Source organism: Primulina tabacum, chromosome 7 (assembly GCF_025594145.1).
Source record: "Primulina tabacum isolate GXHZ01 chromosome 7, ASM2559414v2, whole genome shotgun sequence".
Lineage (NCBI taxonomy): Eukaryota > Viridiplantae > Streptophyta > Magnoliopsida > Lamiales > Gesneriaceae > Primulina > Primulina tabacum.
Genome location: NC_134556.1, coordinates 38,682,471 through 38,697,377, shown reverse-complemented (window position 1 = coordinate 38,697,377; position 14,907 = coordinate 38,682,471). Strand labels below are relative to the sequence as shown.

The 14,907-nt window shown below is 35.8% G+C and overlaps 3 protein-coding genes and 1 non-coding gene across 8 annotated transcripts; all 4 read right to left on the bottom strand.

The window, feature by feature from the left end:
• Positions 1-2,478: 2,478 nt before the first annotated feature.
• LOC142551846 (splicing factor U2af small subunit B-like) lies at positions 2,479-5,766 on the bottom strand. 5 transcript variants are annotated; one of them, XM_075661283.1, is made up of 5 exons: positions 5,459-5,766; positions 4,717-4,885; positions 4,262-4,388; positions 3,741-4,174; positions 2,479-3,611 (listed from the first exon to the last, which is right to left on the bottom strand). In XM_075661283.1, exons 1-4 carry the CDS (start codon positions 5,693-5,695, stop codon positions 3,760-3,762), a joined length of 948 nt encoding a protein of 315 aa, XP_075517398.1. In that variant the 5' UTR covers positions 5,696-5,766; the 3' UTR covers positions 2,479-3,611; positions 3,741-3,759. The 5 variants fall into 5 exon arrangements, with proteins under 5 accessions (XP_075517398.1, XP_075517399.1, XP_075517400.1 ...); XM_075661284.1 differs by having other exon boundaries at positions 2,479-2,896; XM_075661285.1 differs by having other exon boundaries at positions 2,479-2,811.
• Positions 5,767-5,933: 167 nt separating this feature from the next.
• On the bottom strand, positions 5,934-6,006 carry TRNAA-AGC (transfer RNA alanine (anticodon AGC)). Its single transcript has one exon. It is a non-coding gene; the product is annotated as a tRNA-Ala (tRNA).
• A 688-nt stretch (positions 6,007-6,694) lies between these two features.
• On the bottom strand, positions 6,695-9,047 carry LOC142551845 (cytochrome P450 76A2-like). The gene is made up of 2 exons (XM_075661279.1): positions 8,075-9,047; positions 6,695-7,683 (listed from the first exon to the last, which is right to left on the bottom strand). The coding sequence occupies exons 1-2, from the start codon at positions 8,972-8,974 to the stop codon at positions 7,072-7,074; spliced, it is 1,512 nt and encodes a 503-aa protein (XP_075517394.1). The 5' UTR covers positions 8,975-9,047; the 3' UTR covers positions 6,695-7,071.
• A 3,215-nt stretch (positions 9,048-12,262) lies between these two features.
• Positions 12,263-12,835, bottom strand: LOC142550768 (cytochrome P450 76A1-like). Its single transcript, XM_075659831.1, has one exon. The coding sequence runs from the start codon at positions 12,833-12,835 to the stop codon at positions 12,263-12,265; it is 573 nt and encodes a 190-aa protein (XP_075515946.1).
• Positions 12,836-14,907: the final 2,072 nt, after the last annotated feature.

The window sequence follows — 14,907 nt, the reverse complement described above, 5'->3', positions numbered from 1 at the left end:
TTTGTTTTAAAAAAGATTGACGTTTTACAGAGGGACATAACATTGGATTTAGTACATCAAATTAAGAGGAAATTAATCCTAGTGTGGGAAGAGGATGGCACGCGTGACACGTGTGAATAGATTAGTCGACAATAAAACAGGCTTTTGAAGCGGCGTAGCATTGAAGATACGTTAGGAAGAGACTCACACGTGGGTTCTCAGCAGCCAGACTGGTCAGCTATTGTTTATTTCTTATTGGTAAATAAATTCAACAATATGGGGTGTTAACGGACCGGAAAAATTGGTTGATTTTGGTCAAATTTCATTTTTAAAACTCATTAAAATATAAATATTAGAAAAAAAATTCTGATTTAAGAAGAAAAATAGGTCATATTTTGAAAATACAAAACCATAAAACCATACTCCTATAAATTGACATTATTTATACATTTAAAAAACCATAAGAAATAAAAGTAGAAGAAACACAATGCTATGAAAAAGAACATACGAAGATTGCTATAGCAGAAATATATTTTATAATTATTTGTAATTTTTAATATGTTTATTTTTTTTCTAATTATGTCTAATTTTTTAATTATGTATACTTTTTAATTATGTTTTAAATATTGTGTTTTTTAAATATCAAATTAATACATTGAGTAAAAAATTATTAAATTAAAAATATTAATATTTCAACAAAAATTTTACATAACCATCCACTGGCGGAGCCACATGTATTAATACCCAGGCTGCCTAATTTTTTTTTTAAATTTTATATGTATATTTTGTATAATTTTGGATTAACACGATATTAGTTCCGGTAGATTAATTTAAAATATTGAAATATTCTAAAATTTAAAATGTTAGATCGGATAGAGCCATATTCCTAGCTCCGACACTGTCACCATCTCACCATTATAAAAATATACAAAAGTTACAAGAATGATATCAGCATAACTGCATAAGATCAAATTATCGAAGTCTCATCAATGATCTTAACTGTCCCTAAAGGAGTGGAAGGATGATGTACGGCTTTCTTTAGGTCTGCTCATTAATTCTCAAAAAGAAAAAAAAACGGTGGTTAATTTGTTATGTGCTATGTAAATTATTTTAAAATATATTTCCATGCACTAGTGTCGTCTCATAGATATTACTAAAATTATATTTGTCAATTTTGTGAAAAGTGATGATTGATGAAGAGAAAGAACCGCCAATCATTTGTTTGTTAACGACAAAATTGATATTTTTAACTTTATCCAAACAACCAATTGCCTTTTTTTTTTGACAAAAATTTGTGAGAGACGGTCTCAAGGGTGGTATTTTGTGAGATGAATATCTTATTCGGGTCATCCATAAAAAAATATTATTTTTTATGCTAAGAATATTACTTTTTATTGTGAATATTGGTAGGGTTGATCCGTTTCACAGAAAAAAATTCGTGAGATTGTCTCACAAAAGACTTATTTTTTTTTCTCGAAGAATTTATTAAAATGAGAACACTTGATGGTTGTTATAAAAAAAAGGTGCCGGTTTCAAAAATTGCAATTACTAAGATAATTATAAAAAGTAAGGAACAAAAAAACACAACAAATTTGGTGAGCAAACTCGACCATAGATTACAAGATTATTTTTTGGAAGGGAGATTATGAATCTATATTGTTGCATTTCACATGGTCAAAACGTATTCCTATAGTTCTAAATTTGTTGAATCAAAATTAAATCAACAAATGGGATTCCTAAATTGTCACGAAGATCATTAAAATTTAAATGCATGTACCCAGTAAAATAGTAGTATATTAAAAACTAAATAAAAATTATGATTCTAAAATTGTATCCGACATTATCAACGTAACAGAAGGATGGATATATAAAAAAAAATAAGCTGGTCACGTGAGAGAGGTGGTCCTTACCTCCCAGTCCCAACCTTGATATTCTCACCCAACCGTGTGAAGCGGTCGGTCACCACCCCCTACCCCTCGTGATTCTCGACAAATTCAAAATGATCACTTTACAGAAGAAAAAAAATAATAAAAAGAAAACGAGCAATGAAGCATTGACAAAAAAAGTGGAAACTTGGACAAAAAATAGGGACAGATTGGAGAAAGATGTTCGACAGAAACTCCACCGTCTAAGTTATACTACAAAAACTACGTTGTGCGAATTTTATTTTTAAAAAATAAGCTGTACAAAACTCAAGTTCGAGTCCTGCCAGCTCCCTATAATAGGATTTCAAAAAAAAAAAAATTGTACGAAAATTTTTATGTTCACCCCAAAAAGATAATTATAAGATAGAAATATTCATTTTTGGTGATGCACGCCTAGTAGGGTACAATTTTAAGTTCTTATCCATTTTAGTATCAAAATCAGTTCTATAATTATTTATAGATAATAAATTTCAACTCTTTATTCGTCTCTTTGAGTGTAAAAAAGGTACGATAACAGTTAACCACACTTTACGGGTTATATAGATTAAGGTCATCAATCAACACCATGCAAATATTCACATCAAGCAACACAAGTTTCACAATTTCACTACAAAAAGATAATCAAACCTTTCAGTTGTGCACATAGTTGTCCACAATATTGATAATACATCAAATATAGTCGAATACTAGAATAATACAGAACACAAAGTTTGGTTTCCTTGGATAGTCTTGGATAAATAAGAGACAATAATCCGGTGGAATTGGAACAGCGCAAAAATAGCTTGGCGATATTCTTAAGTGAACCGAATCGTCTGTCCCCAACTAAAATCAATCATGCATAGAAAAGGATAACATCAGAAGAGGCATTGTACTGTGTTCTCCAGCAGCCAAATTCAAGTATCTTTCTCTGCAGAAAAAACCTCCAAACCTGTAGTCAAATATCAATATAAGCTGCTATAGAAAACGGTGTGCACCAGCAGGAATGCCTGACCCTGCAAAACTTAAAACTGTATTAAATGGTATTTATACTAATAAATAGATGGCATACAGGTGTGGAAACTTACCTTGTTATTATATTTTTATTCTCAGAATCACATGTCATATGCAAGATTATGGATGGTAAAGAGAATAATTTGTTGAACTTCAAGTTAAAACACAAACACTACTCGAGTGGGAAAATGTGAATCATTAATCCGTGAGAAATACCTTTTACGAGACAAATATAATGCTTTGTTCGTGTGGAAATGTGCAGAAAGTGGAAGAAGCACCATAAAATAAGCATATATAATCATGTTTGCAACAAGATAGGAAGATGCTGAAGAAATACTGCTACTTCCCATGTTAAATTAAACTAGACGCTGTTATGAGTTGAAATGAAAAAAAACATATGAATTAGGTTATCTTTGAGTTTTTTCCTTCAAAATTAGCAGTTAAAACTGCTGTGTAACCATACGGTCAAACCTTAACTGTTTTACTTTTTAAAGAAAACTCAAAATTAAATTTAGGTAATGAAAGATTTTTTTGAGGACAAATCGAAGAGATGATAGAATATTCAAGTTATAGCATCAGGGGGATGGAAACATGTGTTGATAGCTGTTAAACAGGTTTCCTTATGTAAAGGCATACGTGAGTATCTTTGGAGGAGGAAACAGAGAGAACAGAGATTTTGGTTTTCTAGGATACCACAGGAGAATGAACCTTCCTGACCTACACAGTGGAAAATGCGCACTAAGCCTTTTTTTCTCAAAGCCGCCCATATTTAACAAAAGAAATCTCTGAACAAATAGCAAAAAGTAGTACGATAAGAGAGAAATGAACAGAGAAAAGGAGACAGACCATAATAGCTGGAATGACATTACAGGTCATAACTTTCACTTCTTTGCTGGGGTGGGTGCAGATTATTATCGTTGCCCTTCTCATCATTACGCTCATATCTATCACCACTACCATCAAATTTATTATTGTCATCTCTGGCAGATTCTTCCTGCTCTCTTTCCTTGTTCCATTGCTCAATTTTAGCCCTTCTCTCAACACTGCTTTCCCTTACTGAACCCTTGTTTCTCCTTCCTTCAGGGCTTCTGCTTCGTCCACTCCTTCGACCAAGACCTCTGCTTCGAGGCCTTCTACCTCTATCATGGTGGCGATGATCACCTCTTCTTTCAGAACCATGCTGCTCATTATAGTGACGATGGCGAGGGCTATGGCTATGGCTATGGCTTCTACTGCGACCATGCCTTCTTCTACTCCGAAATAATTGTTGCCGCAGCTCTCTTCAGAAAACAAATGGATCAATCAACAACCAAATTGAGTGGAGCTCAAAGAAAAGTATGGAGAACAAATTCGGTTTTAAGACTGACCTGTTTATCTTTTTCAGATGCATAAAATTGCAGTATCCACCTCGATTGCACACATTCTCTTCATACTGCCTACAGGTCGCTTCACGGAAATCCGTCACAGGAGAGAAGTCGGCGATGATTGGGCGCCCTAAAAAGTCAAATACCAGCACTCTTAAGAAAGAAAGAATCATGCGATCTACTGAATTTAAAAGACTCCTGTTAATGCTAGACATACATGTAGGTAAAATATGCACAGGTTCTGCAAAAAAAAAAAAAAATTTGAAAGACATAAAAAACCTTGTTGATCTCTCATAACAAATTTAGCCCCATTATTTACGTGATTTATGATGGATCCTCTGCAAACAAGTTCACTATCCTCCAGAGAATTTAGAGACCTGACCTCGAATATCTTAGTGTCTTGTCAGTAACCTATTTTTTAACAGTGAAAATTGTGGACACTAATGAGAAGAACTAGCCTTCATAAGATCTTCCTATGAGATTCTGAAGTGCAGCTTGAGTTTGGTCTTCCTCCCGAAACTGAATGTACACATTGCCTACCATGTGGTCAGCCAAATTATCACAGATGTTTAGGCTCTGGATGTCCCCGTACTTGCTCAGCTCCTGAAACAAATCTTCGTAGAAGTCCTGTTTGTTCGAAAATTATCAAATAAGCATATATACAAGTTCCACACTTTGATGGTTTGTGAAAAGAAAATTGAGACCAGTAAATCAAGTAACCAAAATTATACTTGAATTCCAAATTTAAGACATGGGATGCACGGCACTGGCAGTGACAGAATGAGTGAACAAGTGACAAATCAAATTTAAAAAACATCAAGAAGTGTCACCAAATTATACTCTAATGGCGAGACACAGACAATTCAATTATTACCAAATGTGTGGGAACAGCGTGTGAGAAAACTAAAAGGAAAGGCAAAAACGACAGCATCTAGAGAGATTTCTCTCGGACAAAACCAGGGTCAGGGGTGTAACGGAGTCGAGCTTGATTTAACCTTGTATTCCGGTCCCACTCCAACAGCTTACGAGCTAGTTTTTAGTCGATCAGATTCAATATCTAGTAAAATAAGAACATCCTACATTGCATAACAAAAAAAGATTGCATCAAAATTTTTAATAGCAGAGACAATTAATCGTATATGAATTTATAAAGGTTTAGGGGAAGATGTAACGGAAAACTGAAGGGTAAACTAACGGAACCTCGAAGTGGGACTGGATCTTCTTAGGGTCGATGCTCTGGCCTTGAGGATCGACACCAGGCGTGATCATATCAGGGCGTTGATACATGTTGGAAAGCAGAAGCGTGGGGCTGATGCTGGGCTTCGTGTGCAGACGCGAGCAGCGGTCTCCGTGGCGGCACGCGCCGATCTTGAAGTAGAAGGGACAATTCACCCTATCCTTCTCCGTACCGAAGATGGACGCCAAGTGCTCCGCCATTACTCTCCAAATTCTCAAGGTACAGCTGTTCGGATTTGTTTTGGGGAATGGTGAGAAGGTTTTTCAAAATAAAACAAAATTATTTATGTTCTATTTGTATAAATAAATATATTCATATAAAATTTATCTAAAAAAAATTTATTTCCCTCTAAAATTTGAATCATTTTGATAAAAGTTCACATTAATAATCTCAAAACGATATTACCTTTCTTCCTTATATAATAACTTAAAACAAGTTTGGAGATGCGGGGTATCGATCCCCGTACCTCTCGCATGCTAAGCGAGCGCTCTACCATCTGAGCTACATCCCCATTTGATAAACTTTCTATTCCACAATTAAAAAATAAATATTCTAAGTTTTGAATTTTTTCATCCCAATAAAATCGATAATTTCATTAAGACTTGCTTCGAACAAATTCTGTACGGATATCACAAGATACGATTGTAAGATTAAGTAAGTTCTAAAAAAAATAGAATATAACATATAAATAACACGATTTAGACATTTCATAAGAGGAAAAAAAAATCAAGACATTAAACTTAAGCATACATAGTATTAGATTTATTTTATTTTAATTTTTAGAAAAATGTTAGGATATGTTTGGAACTTTTCAACATATGTTTCTTGATTCAGTATCAACCGATGAAATTATTCTTAATCTATATTGATCTATTGAGTAAATTTTATATAAATGTTGACATAACACAAATTGATGCAACAATATTTTGAAAGTATGTGTATATCAAAACTAATTATAAAAAAAACGAGTTTTTTTTTAAAGTTTGATGACCAAATCTCTCTATGTTTCTCCTTCCTTCATTTTCGTGAGGTTTAACTAGATATTTTTGATTTATACAAACATGTTGTAGAAACGTTGATATCACACTCTCAACTATATAAGACTTGTAACAATCTCACTCATTTAGGATGACAAATGACAGATTTACAACCAATCTACTAGAAACAAGTCTGGACATCAACTCGGACTCCTACTACTGCTGTTTATCATCTACTGAATCGAACTGGTCGAGCTAGGATGCAACAACATATATGTTGTTGTTGGGCAAACACATTGATCAAAGATGATCTGAACATATATGATTACAAAGTGTGACCATTTGTATGGATGCATCTCTGATCCAGAATACTACATACGTCCATTGTGATTTATGAACTAGATCCTTCCAAGGGTTCTCGATCACCTCTTATTTTTTTAGAATTTTTTTTTTTATATCAGTATCTTTGAACGGTTATATTTCAAGTACCGCTCAATTCAATCAAATGAAAGTACATTTTGGCATAAGCGGTAATGGACACCAAACAAGACTAAAATTCATATCAGAGAGCTACGTTATTGATTACTTTAGCTCGGGCATCATATCGAGGATTTGGTAGGCATGGCTTCCAGCGGCACCAATTTCCGGACAGTCACCCCCATCCTCTCTCTCGAGTCCACCAATCCTTTCCGACCAATCTCATTAACTTCCCAGTCAAACTCATGGAGCAAAGAACCCAACACAAGGTGAAGCATTCGGTGAGCCAGAGGAATCCCGGCACACATCCTCCTGCCAGCGCCGAAAGGAATCAGCTCGTAATGCTGCCCTTTGTAGTCAATATTCGAGCCTAAAAATCTTTCCGGTTTGAAAGATAAAGGGTCATCCCAGCAAGCCGGGTCCCTTCCGATCGCCCAAGCGTTCACGAAAACCTGCGTGTTTTTGGGAATTTTGTATCCCATGAAGTCGGCATTTTGAATTGCTTTTCGAGGAACCAGGAATGGAATCGGAGGATGTAGTCTGAGGGTTTCCTTTATCACAGCTTGCAAGTATGGTAGATTTTCGATGTGATTCTCGTCAAATTTGTTGCTCTTTCCGACTACCTGGGCGAGTTCGTTTTTGGCCTTCGTCATTGACTCCGGGTGGCTGAGCAGCTCGACCATGGCCCACTCGGTGCTGCTGCTTGTTGTTTCTGAACCGGCCAGAAACACCTCCTGAGAAAATCAAACCAAATTAGTAAATGACAAGGCGCATTGAATCGATGGACATTTTCAGTTTCTTTCTAAATAACATGAATTTGAATCGGCAATAAGACTTAAAAACTCGTAAATTTGCAATTTTAGACTCCATTTTGATGTTGTCTTTGTAAACATTCGAAAGATGTTGTTTTGTATGGTTCCGAAAGAGAGAAATAAGCAGGTTTTAATTTAAAAAAGGTCGGGTTGTAAGGAAACCTGATATCTCTTGTTCATTATGTTTGAACTTGAAATCTTGATCAATAAAGATGGAACGTGTATATAAAGTAAACCTCCATTCGATTTAAAAGTGGCAAATCAATCGACTTATTAAAATAACTGAATGGCCATGAAAGATGATTGCGTTTACCATGATCATTATATTTAAGTCGTGGTCTGAAATCTTATCACCCCCATTCCCTTCACTTGCCAGCAACACTTCCAGAAAATCCTTATTCCCTCCTGCAACGTTTTGCTCCTTCAACCTATCCGCCACGAATTGCCCCACAATCTTCATTGTCCTCCCCATCCCTTCCTCAGCTTTTCGCCTCAGACCCTGCGGATCCAGCCGTTTCAGCCATGGAAACAGATCGACGATGTTCGGATGCCCCGACCACTCCATAAACTCGGTCATGGCCGAAAAAAACTCGGACCCTTCCGCCGATTCAGGGCTCACCAGATCACGGGACAGCATTAAATTCCCCAGCATGTTGAAAGAAGCCAAGAACACATACCGTGCCACGTGTATCCCAGCGGGTGAGACTGTGCTGTCGACGGTGGCTTCTTTTCCAATCCATTCCACCATTTCTGCAATGCACCGCCTCCGGATAGCGGTGGTCTCGTTGATCTTTTTCTGAACCAACATTTCAACAGTCATCACACGCTTCATCACCCGCCAGTATTGACCGTATGGAGCGAGGGAGACAGCCGCCTTGTTGAAGTCATGAACCTTCATCACCTCCGTGATCGTTCGCTCTGCGAAGTTCGCATCGTGATTCTTGAACAATTCCGTCGCGGCTTCTGCGGTGAGCAGCACCATTGTGTTGATAGAGCCGATCCTTAGCCAGACAACTGGGCCATAATCTTTCCGTAGCCCAGCTAGAGTTATGTGCGGCATGGAACCGAGGTCGAACATGTTTCCGATCACCGGCCATCCCGGTGGACCTGGCGGCAGCCTCCCGGTGGCGGAGCTCCGCTGCTGGCGGAGGAGGAAGAGGATAGATACGACAATAAGAAGGCAACAATAGACGATGGTCAACTCCCACTGCATGTTTACGAGTCTTTCTTTACTTCTCACTCGTAAATTTCTCCCAAATTTATTATATAGGCGTTGCGGTGAGAAGATTCTCTTGTCCGCTTTTGATTGAACCTATCGTATTTAATATTTTCTCAGTTTACAAACTTCAATGCGAAAATAAATTATTTAATCCACCTTTTAATTATTATTTCTTATTTTTATCTAATGTTATATATCAAAATAACTATTATTAATTACCCAACAAATTAATTATCGATCCTTTGTTTTAACTCTAATGATTTAGTCATAAATTTCGTGTATGAAAAATGTCGATAAAACATGTATTTAATTAAATATAGGAAAAAGTTTCCATGTTATATCTTCCTGATATGAAATTGTTTGTTTCTTGTTAGTCAAAGAAAGAATCTGCATGCTAGAAGATGCAATGTTTGCTGAATTAATTTGCCTTTAATGAAACAAAATCAATATAAATCGTTGCCAGATCACGTTCGATCAAGCTATTTTTGATCTTGTTTAATGATCAATTATTGATTTGTGAGACGAACATAACTATTTTTCTAACTCGAGTCAAAACTCAAATCGATAATGTAATGATATTCCTTAATCCATACCATTTACCAAATGGTATGAATGTATATGTATAGATATATGAACAGTTTAAATCTAATTAGATAATTTTTTTTCCTAAAAAAATTAATGCATTGAATATTTTTTCAAAATAGTAGGTGTAGTAGCGCATGTTTCTAGATGCTATTCAATGATCGGCCGGCCTGCAATGTCCTAGTTTGACAATTTATAACTGGGGACCAAATGAAAGAAAGAAGAAGAAGCCATTTTTACAGTCGAGCATTTCAATTTGTCGTGATCAATATATGCCAAACCCAATATTGATTAAATAATTTTTGGTTGATAATTAATTGATAAAAAAAACTATAATATAAATTGGATTTGAGAGTGTGTATAACGAAACTACCAAATACTCTTCAATGAGTAGGTAGAAGTAGCAAAATCGACATCTGATCTAATTGCTTGGTCCATGACGCGCGACCAACTTAATAAATTCTTTTGTCACCATTATATAATATTAAATTCATGCCATATAATAACATTTAAAAAATCTACCTTTGTATAAACTATCATACATAATAGATTAAACTAGTCTTGGAATTTTAAAATTTTATTTGAACGCATAAACAAATAAATTACCGAGCGTTTTCTGAATTTTTTAGATTTTGTGTGAACGAGGCTTGTATGTTCAATGTTTGCTTGGTTTATCTTCGCACTTTGTCGATTCAAAAGCCCCTCTCCCTTAAAAACCTTTGCTTTTGTGTCAGGGAGATGGGCTTTGGAAACTTTTGATGTTCCATGTACCGTCACAGTTCGCCAGGGACCATCATGGGAGGAACAATAAAATGAGGCTTCCTCTCATCTCTTTGATGATTAATAGGAGATGGTGTTTTCCAAGACAACCTCTTGAATGTCTATTAGTCAGCTCTTCTTCCATCATTCATTGTTTTAGTAAACCCACTTCTTTCAAGATACCACTAGTTCACCTGTTTTTTAGCCATGGATCCCCCATAATACCTTGTATTCCTCCATCTATACTACTATAATGATGATAATTTCCTTGGAAACTTTATGTTCTTTTGTCTTTAAAATTCAAATAGCATCTTAGTTGGTACCCAATATTTTTTTATAACACCTCGTGGCCTGAAAGATTTGTCTTCAACTGTATTCCTCCTCATTTCTTTGATTAAAACACGTAAATAAGTGTTATTCACATTCACATTGACTATTGAAAGAAAATGATCTTCATCCATTGTCATTGTCTCTTTTTTCTCAGAAAATTTTGAGACCCTCTTGTTAATTATTTATTGTATGACATTCTTAAAAGCCCAACAAATACTGATGTTATGATCGAAAGAGTTGTGATACTTACAGTAATATCTCATTGTTACCTCTTCTTTAGTTGGTAACTTGTGACACGAGGTAAATGTTACAACTTTCTCCTCCACTAAGTAGTCAAAGTTTTCTCCCACATTTGATGAATGTATACAACACTTAGACTGGAGGATTGTTTTTTTTCTTTTTTTGGAAGATTCCTAACTCTCGTTGTATAGTAATAGAACCACACGAGATCCAAAATTTGCTACTTTCGTCAAGACAACCCCTTCAACCTCTTGGATGTAAGACCCTACAATAGTTATATTTTTATGATTTTCTTCACACAATTTCTCCTTGTACTTTTATACTTTTTCAACAAGTTCGTAAAAATTATGGATTTTCGTCCGTTGAAATTTCTTTCTAAGCTCAAAATCAATCCCTCACTGTGAAATTTTTCCATATTCAAACTCAGGAAGAAACACCCTGCAACTACTCCTCACCTTATTAAATCTGCATATGAATTTGCAAATTCCCCATACTTCGGTATTGACCTTGATAATTCTGCTATGATGATTTCAGAGACAGTTTAAAAACTGAGTATGAAAATGGCGCTCCATGTCATGCCAAGTCATGATGGAATTTCAGGGCAATAATGCATACCATGTGAAAGCGGGGGTAATCATGGAATTAGAGAACAATCGTAGCTTGTGATTAGCAAAATTATCCAAATCTACTAATTCACTGCATTGGATTGTGAACCTCGCTACATACTCCACCCTAGAATGGCCATCATCCTCTGAGTACAACGTAAAGTTTGAGATATGATATCCTTGTTGATAAGGGTTTTCCCGATCAATAAAATCAGGATACGATTTATGAAACTCTGGTCGATTGATTGGCATCACCCCTGGACCATACTACTCTTGAATAACATCACGTAAAATTTCAAAATCTAGGAGGAGAGTCTGCCTTAACATGTAAGGAGGATACCTTGCCCTAATGCATTAATCCCTGAATCCGTAGATTCCAGGTTGCATATTAGGAAAATCACAACATAAGTAATTTATTTTTTGTTTTCCATAATAGGCAGGTATCTCTAATTAATGTTGATACGAGTTGGTGAATATATATATCACGAATCTTTATCTGTGAGACGTGTCAATCATACCGATATTCACACAAAAAGTAATACTCACAGCATAAAAAGTAATATTTTTTCATGAATAACACAAATAAGATATCTGCCTCACAAAATACGACTCGTGAGACCGTCTCACACAAGTTTTTGCCTATATATTAACCTCTTGAAATGGTTTTTATTTTAAAAGTAATATTTCTTTATTTAATAATATACATATTACAATTTTGATTTAGATATTACAGGCCATCTTGTATTCAGTAATTCTAATTTACAAACTAGCACTTGTTGTCTTGATACGGAACTGGTATGGCCTTCAGTGAAATTCCTTTCCTCAAAGTAAACCCACTCTTTTCGCTCATATCCATTTCATCAGGCCTCATCCCACCCGCCAACGCCCAATCAAACAAGTGCACCACCGAGCCCACAACCATTGGCAGCAAGCGAGAGGCAAGAGGCATGGCCGGGCACATCCGACGCCCTGATCCGAACGGTATATACTCGAAGTTCTGCCCTTTGTAATCAATCATGCTTGGGTCCAGAAACCTCTCTGGTTTAAACTCCAAAGGGTCTTTCCACGTTTTAGGGTCTCTTCCAATGGCCCAAACGTTAACAAGAATTTGGGTTTCTTTCGGGATATAGTAGCCTGACATCTTGCATGGATCCATGGCCATGTGGGGGACTAAAAATGGGAGGGGTGGGTGAAGTCTTAGTGTTTCTTTGATGACTGCTTTTAGGTATGGGAGGTGATCTAGGTGTTGTTCTTCGAGCTTTTTGTCAGGTGGTATTAGGGTTCGGAGGTCGGATTGGAGTTTTCGAAGAGTTTGGGGGTTGCGGAGGAGCTCCGCCATGGCCCATTCTAGTGTACTGGTGGTGGTATCTGTCCCCGCCATGAACATTTCCTGTAATGTTTCACAAAGGAAGAAATGAAAAACACGATACAGTTTCATCAAATGATAATGCAGTATGATTACTCTAGATGCCACACACAAATGATAAGCTGAAATTGCTCCAAAAGAAGTTAATTAAACATAGTAACAATTTCGATAGATCTTGATCAACGTCGAAACATCCAAACCTTGGGCTTCATATTCTCCATGAAATTTTCAATTTGTCATGGACAAATATATGAAAATGAGTTCGAATATTCAAGGAAATAATATATATCTATCTTAGCGTCGCAACTTCTTAATCTATCATGATAATTTCTTAATTAATTTTATAGGACATTTTATTTTTTTAATGTGATAACGAGCATATTATGTCATATTGTGGTTCCTTTCGGGTCGGCCCTTTAATTTTTTTGGGCCGCCATGTATACATTATTAGTGAGGCTACTATGTTGTAATAATATAAATCTAGGGCCACGTTTGGTATTAAAGATATGATTATTGAATCATCGATAAATAAGTTATTAAAATATGAATTGTTAGTCCAAGGAGGTATAGGTGGGTTTAATTGACCACGTTTAATAATTAATACCAATTAGTCCTTTGTTTGCTTGATACAATGAGTTTACTGAAAAAATAACCAAACAAAGATTTAACTCCAAAACCACCTCTTTATCTTACCTTATCCCCTTACCCAGCACATCAAAGAGTATAAGATTTGTGGGGACCCGGGATCTAACTCAATTCTTTTCGGGATTAGTCGGATCATTGCTCAAAAATACGGGTCTAAATTTTGCTTTTAACATTAACTCAAATGTTTATAACTCAGGCACAAGATAATTCTATATTCATTATTTCATTACAACAAACATAATATACATGCTTCGTTTTATTCATATTCTACAAACCAGTAATTAAATACAGTGCATATCAAAAGTACAACTACTAGTTCGTCTGCTACGCCCGTGATCACCACGCTATGTCCATCTCTCATCTCTGTCGCGACCCTGATCCTGCCCCACATGTTGTTATGCACACATACAGACATAACAACAGCCGGAAACTCCGGTGAGAACAAATCCCAGTATAAAACATGTATACATGCTGATACGAAATCATAAATCATGCATGAAAGCAATAACAATGGCTCCATAGTCTATGAAACCGATCTATCTAAACATGCAACCCAAATCAAATCATGTCTTGACTCGAATCGACTCTACTCTAGGGATCCCGGTGTGAATAAGACGTCATTGTCTGTCACATACCCTCCCAATCGGGGTAACTGTACGTCTTATTCCTAGACTTCGGTCAAGTCTGTATCGAATGTCTACAATCGGAGTGAATCTGATCCGAAGCGTCGATACCACCGAACATCTAGTTTGGCAAGTCTGTCAATAACTCTCATATCTCAAAGGCTTGAATATAAATCTATAAACAAGACATCATCATATCAAGAGATTTGAATATAAATCTATAAATAAATCGTAATCATATCAAAAGATAAACAATAATTCTAGTATGTGATTTTGTTGGGAAACTCAAATTGAATCTCATTTGAGTTGTGTCTTCCCCAAACAAAACATGCATTATACCTTTCGTCGCACAATCTCTGTCGCTATCGAAGTCTCGATGTCAAAGTCGCCAATACAAATCTGAAATGGCATCATCAATGTACATTCTATCAAGCTCTAGTATACCTCAATACACATGAGATTCAATATTTCATTTCAATGCAATTTCGACGGCATAACGGCGGATTCTCGATATACCGATCAACTCATATAACAGAAATCAATAACCATAATCCAAAATCTTCATGAATCACATGTACTATTCTGAAATCTGCACCATCTCAATTCCATACATGCTGGAAATTCATAACAATCACATATAGTATTATTCCTTCTATCTCTTTTTCCACTATATGTTCACAACAATCATAAGAACACAAAATAGAAACCAAATCTGATTTCCTTTAACAGCTCAACTTCAAAACATGCTGAACTTAATAAAACATATACCCTTTTGAA

Bases quoted from the DNA above. Each gene is read 5' to 3' on its own strand.
- LOC142551846 (XM_075661281.1), bottom strand. From the start codon at position 5,695: ATGGCGGAGCACTTGGCGTCCATCTTCGGTACGGAGAAGGATAGGGTG. The intron at 4,389-4,716 runs GCTAGTTCTTCT...TTGACTTTTTAG, and splicing joins CATAGGAAGATCTTATGAAG to GGCGCCCAATCATCGCCGAC. The intron at 4,175-4,261 runs GTCAGTCTTAAA...TGTTTTCTGAAG, and splicing joins CATCTGAAAAAGATAAACAG to AGAGCTGCGGCAACAATTAT.
- LOC142551845 (XM_075661279.1), bottom strand. From the start codon at position 8,974: ATGCAGTGGGAGTTGACCATCGTCTATTGTTGCCTTCTTATTGTCGTA. The intron at 7,684-8,074 runs GTAAACGCAATC...TGATTTTCTCAG, and splicing joins ACTTAAATATAATGATCATG to GAGGTGTTTCTGGCCGGTTC.
- LOC142550768 (XM_075659831.1), bottom strand. From the start codon at position 12,835: ATGGCGGAGCTCCTCCGCAACCCCCAAACTCTTCGAAAACTCCAATCC.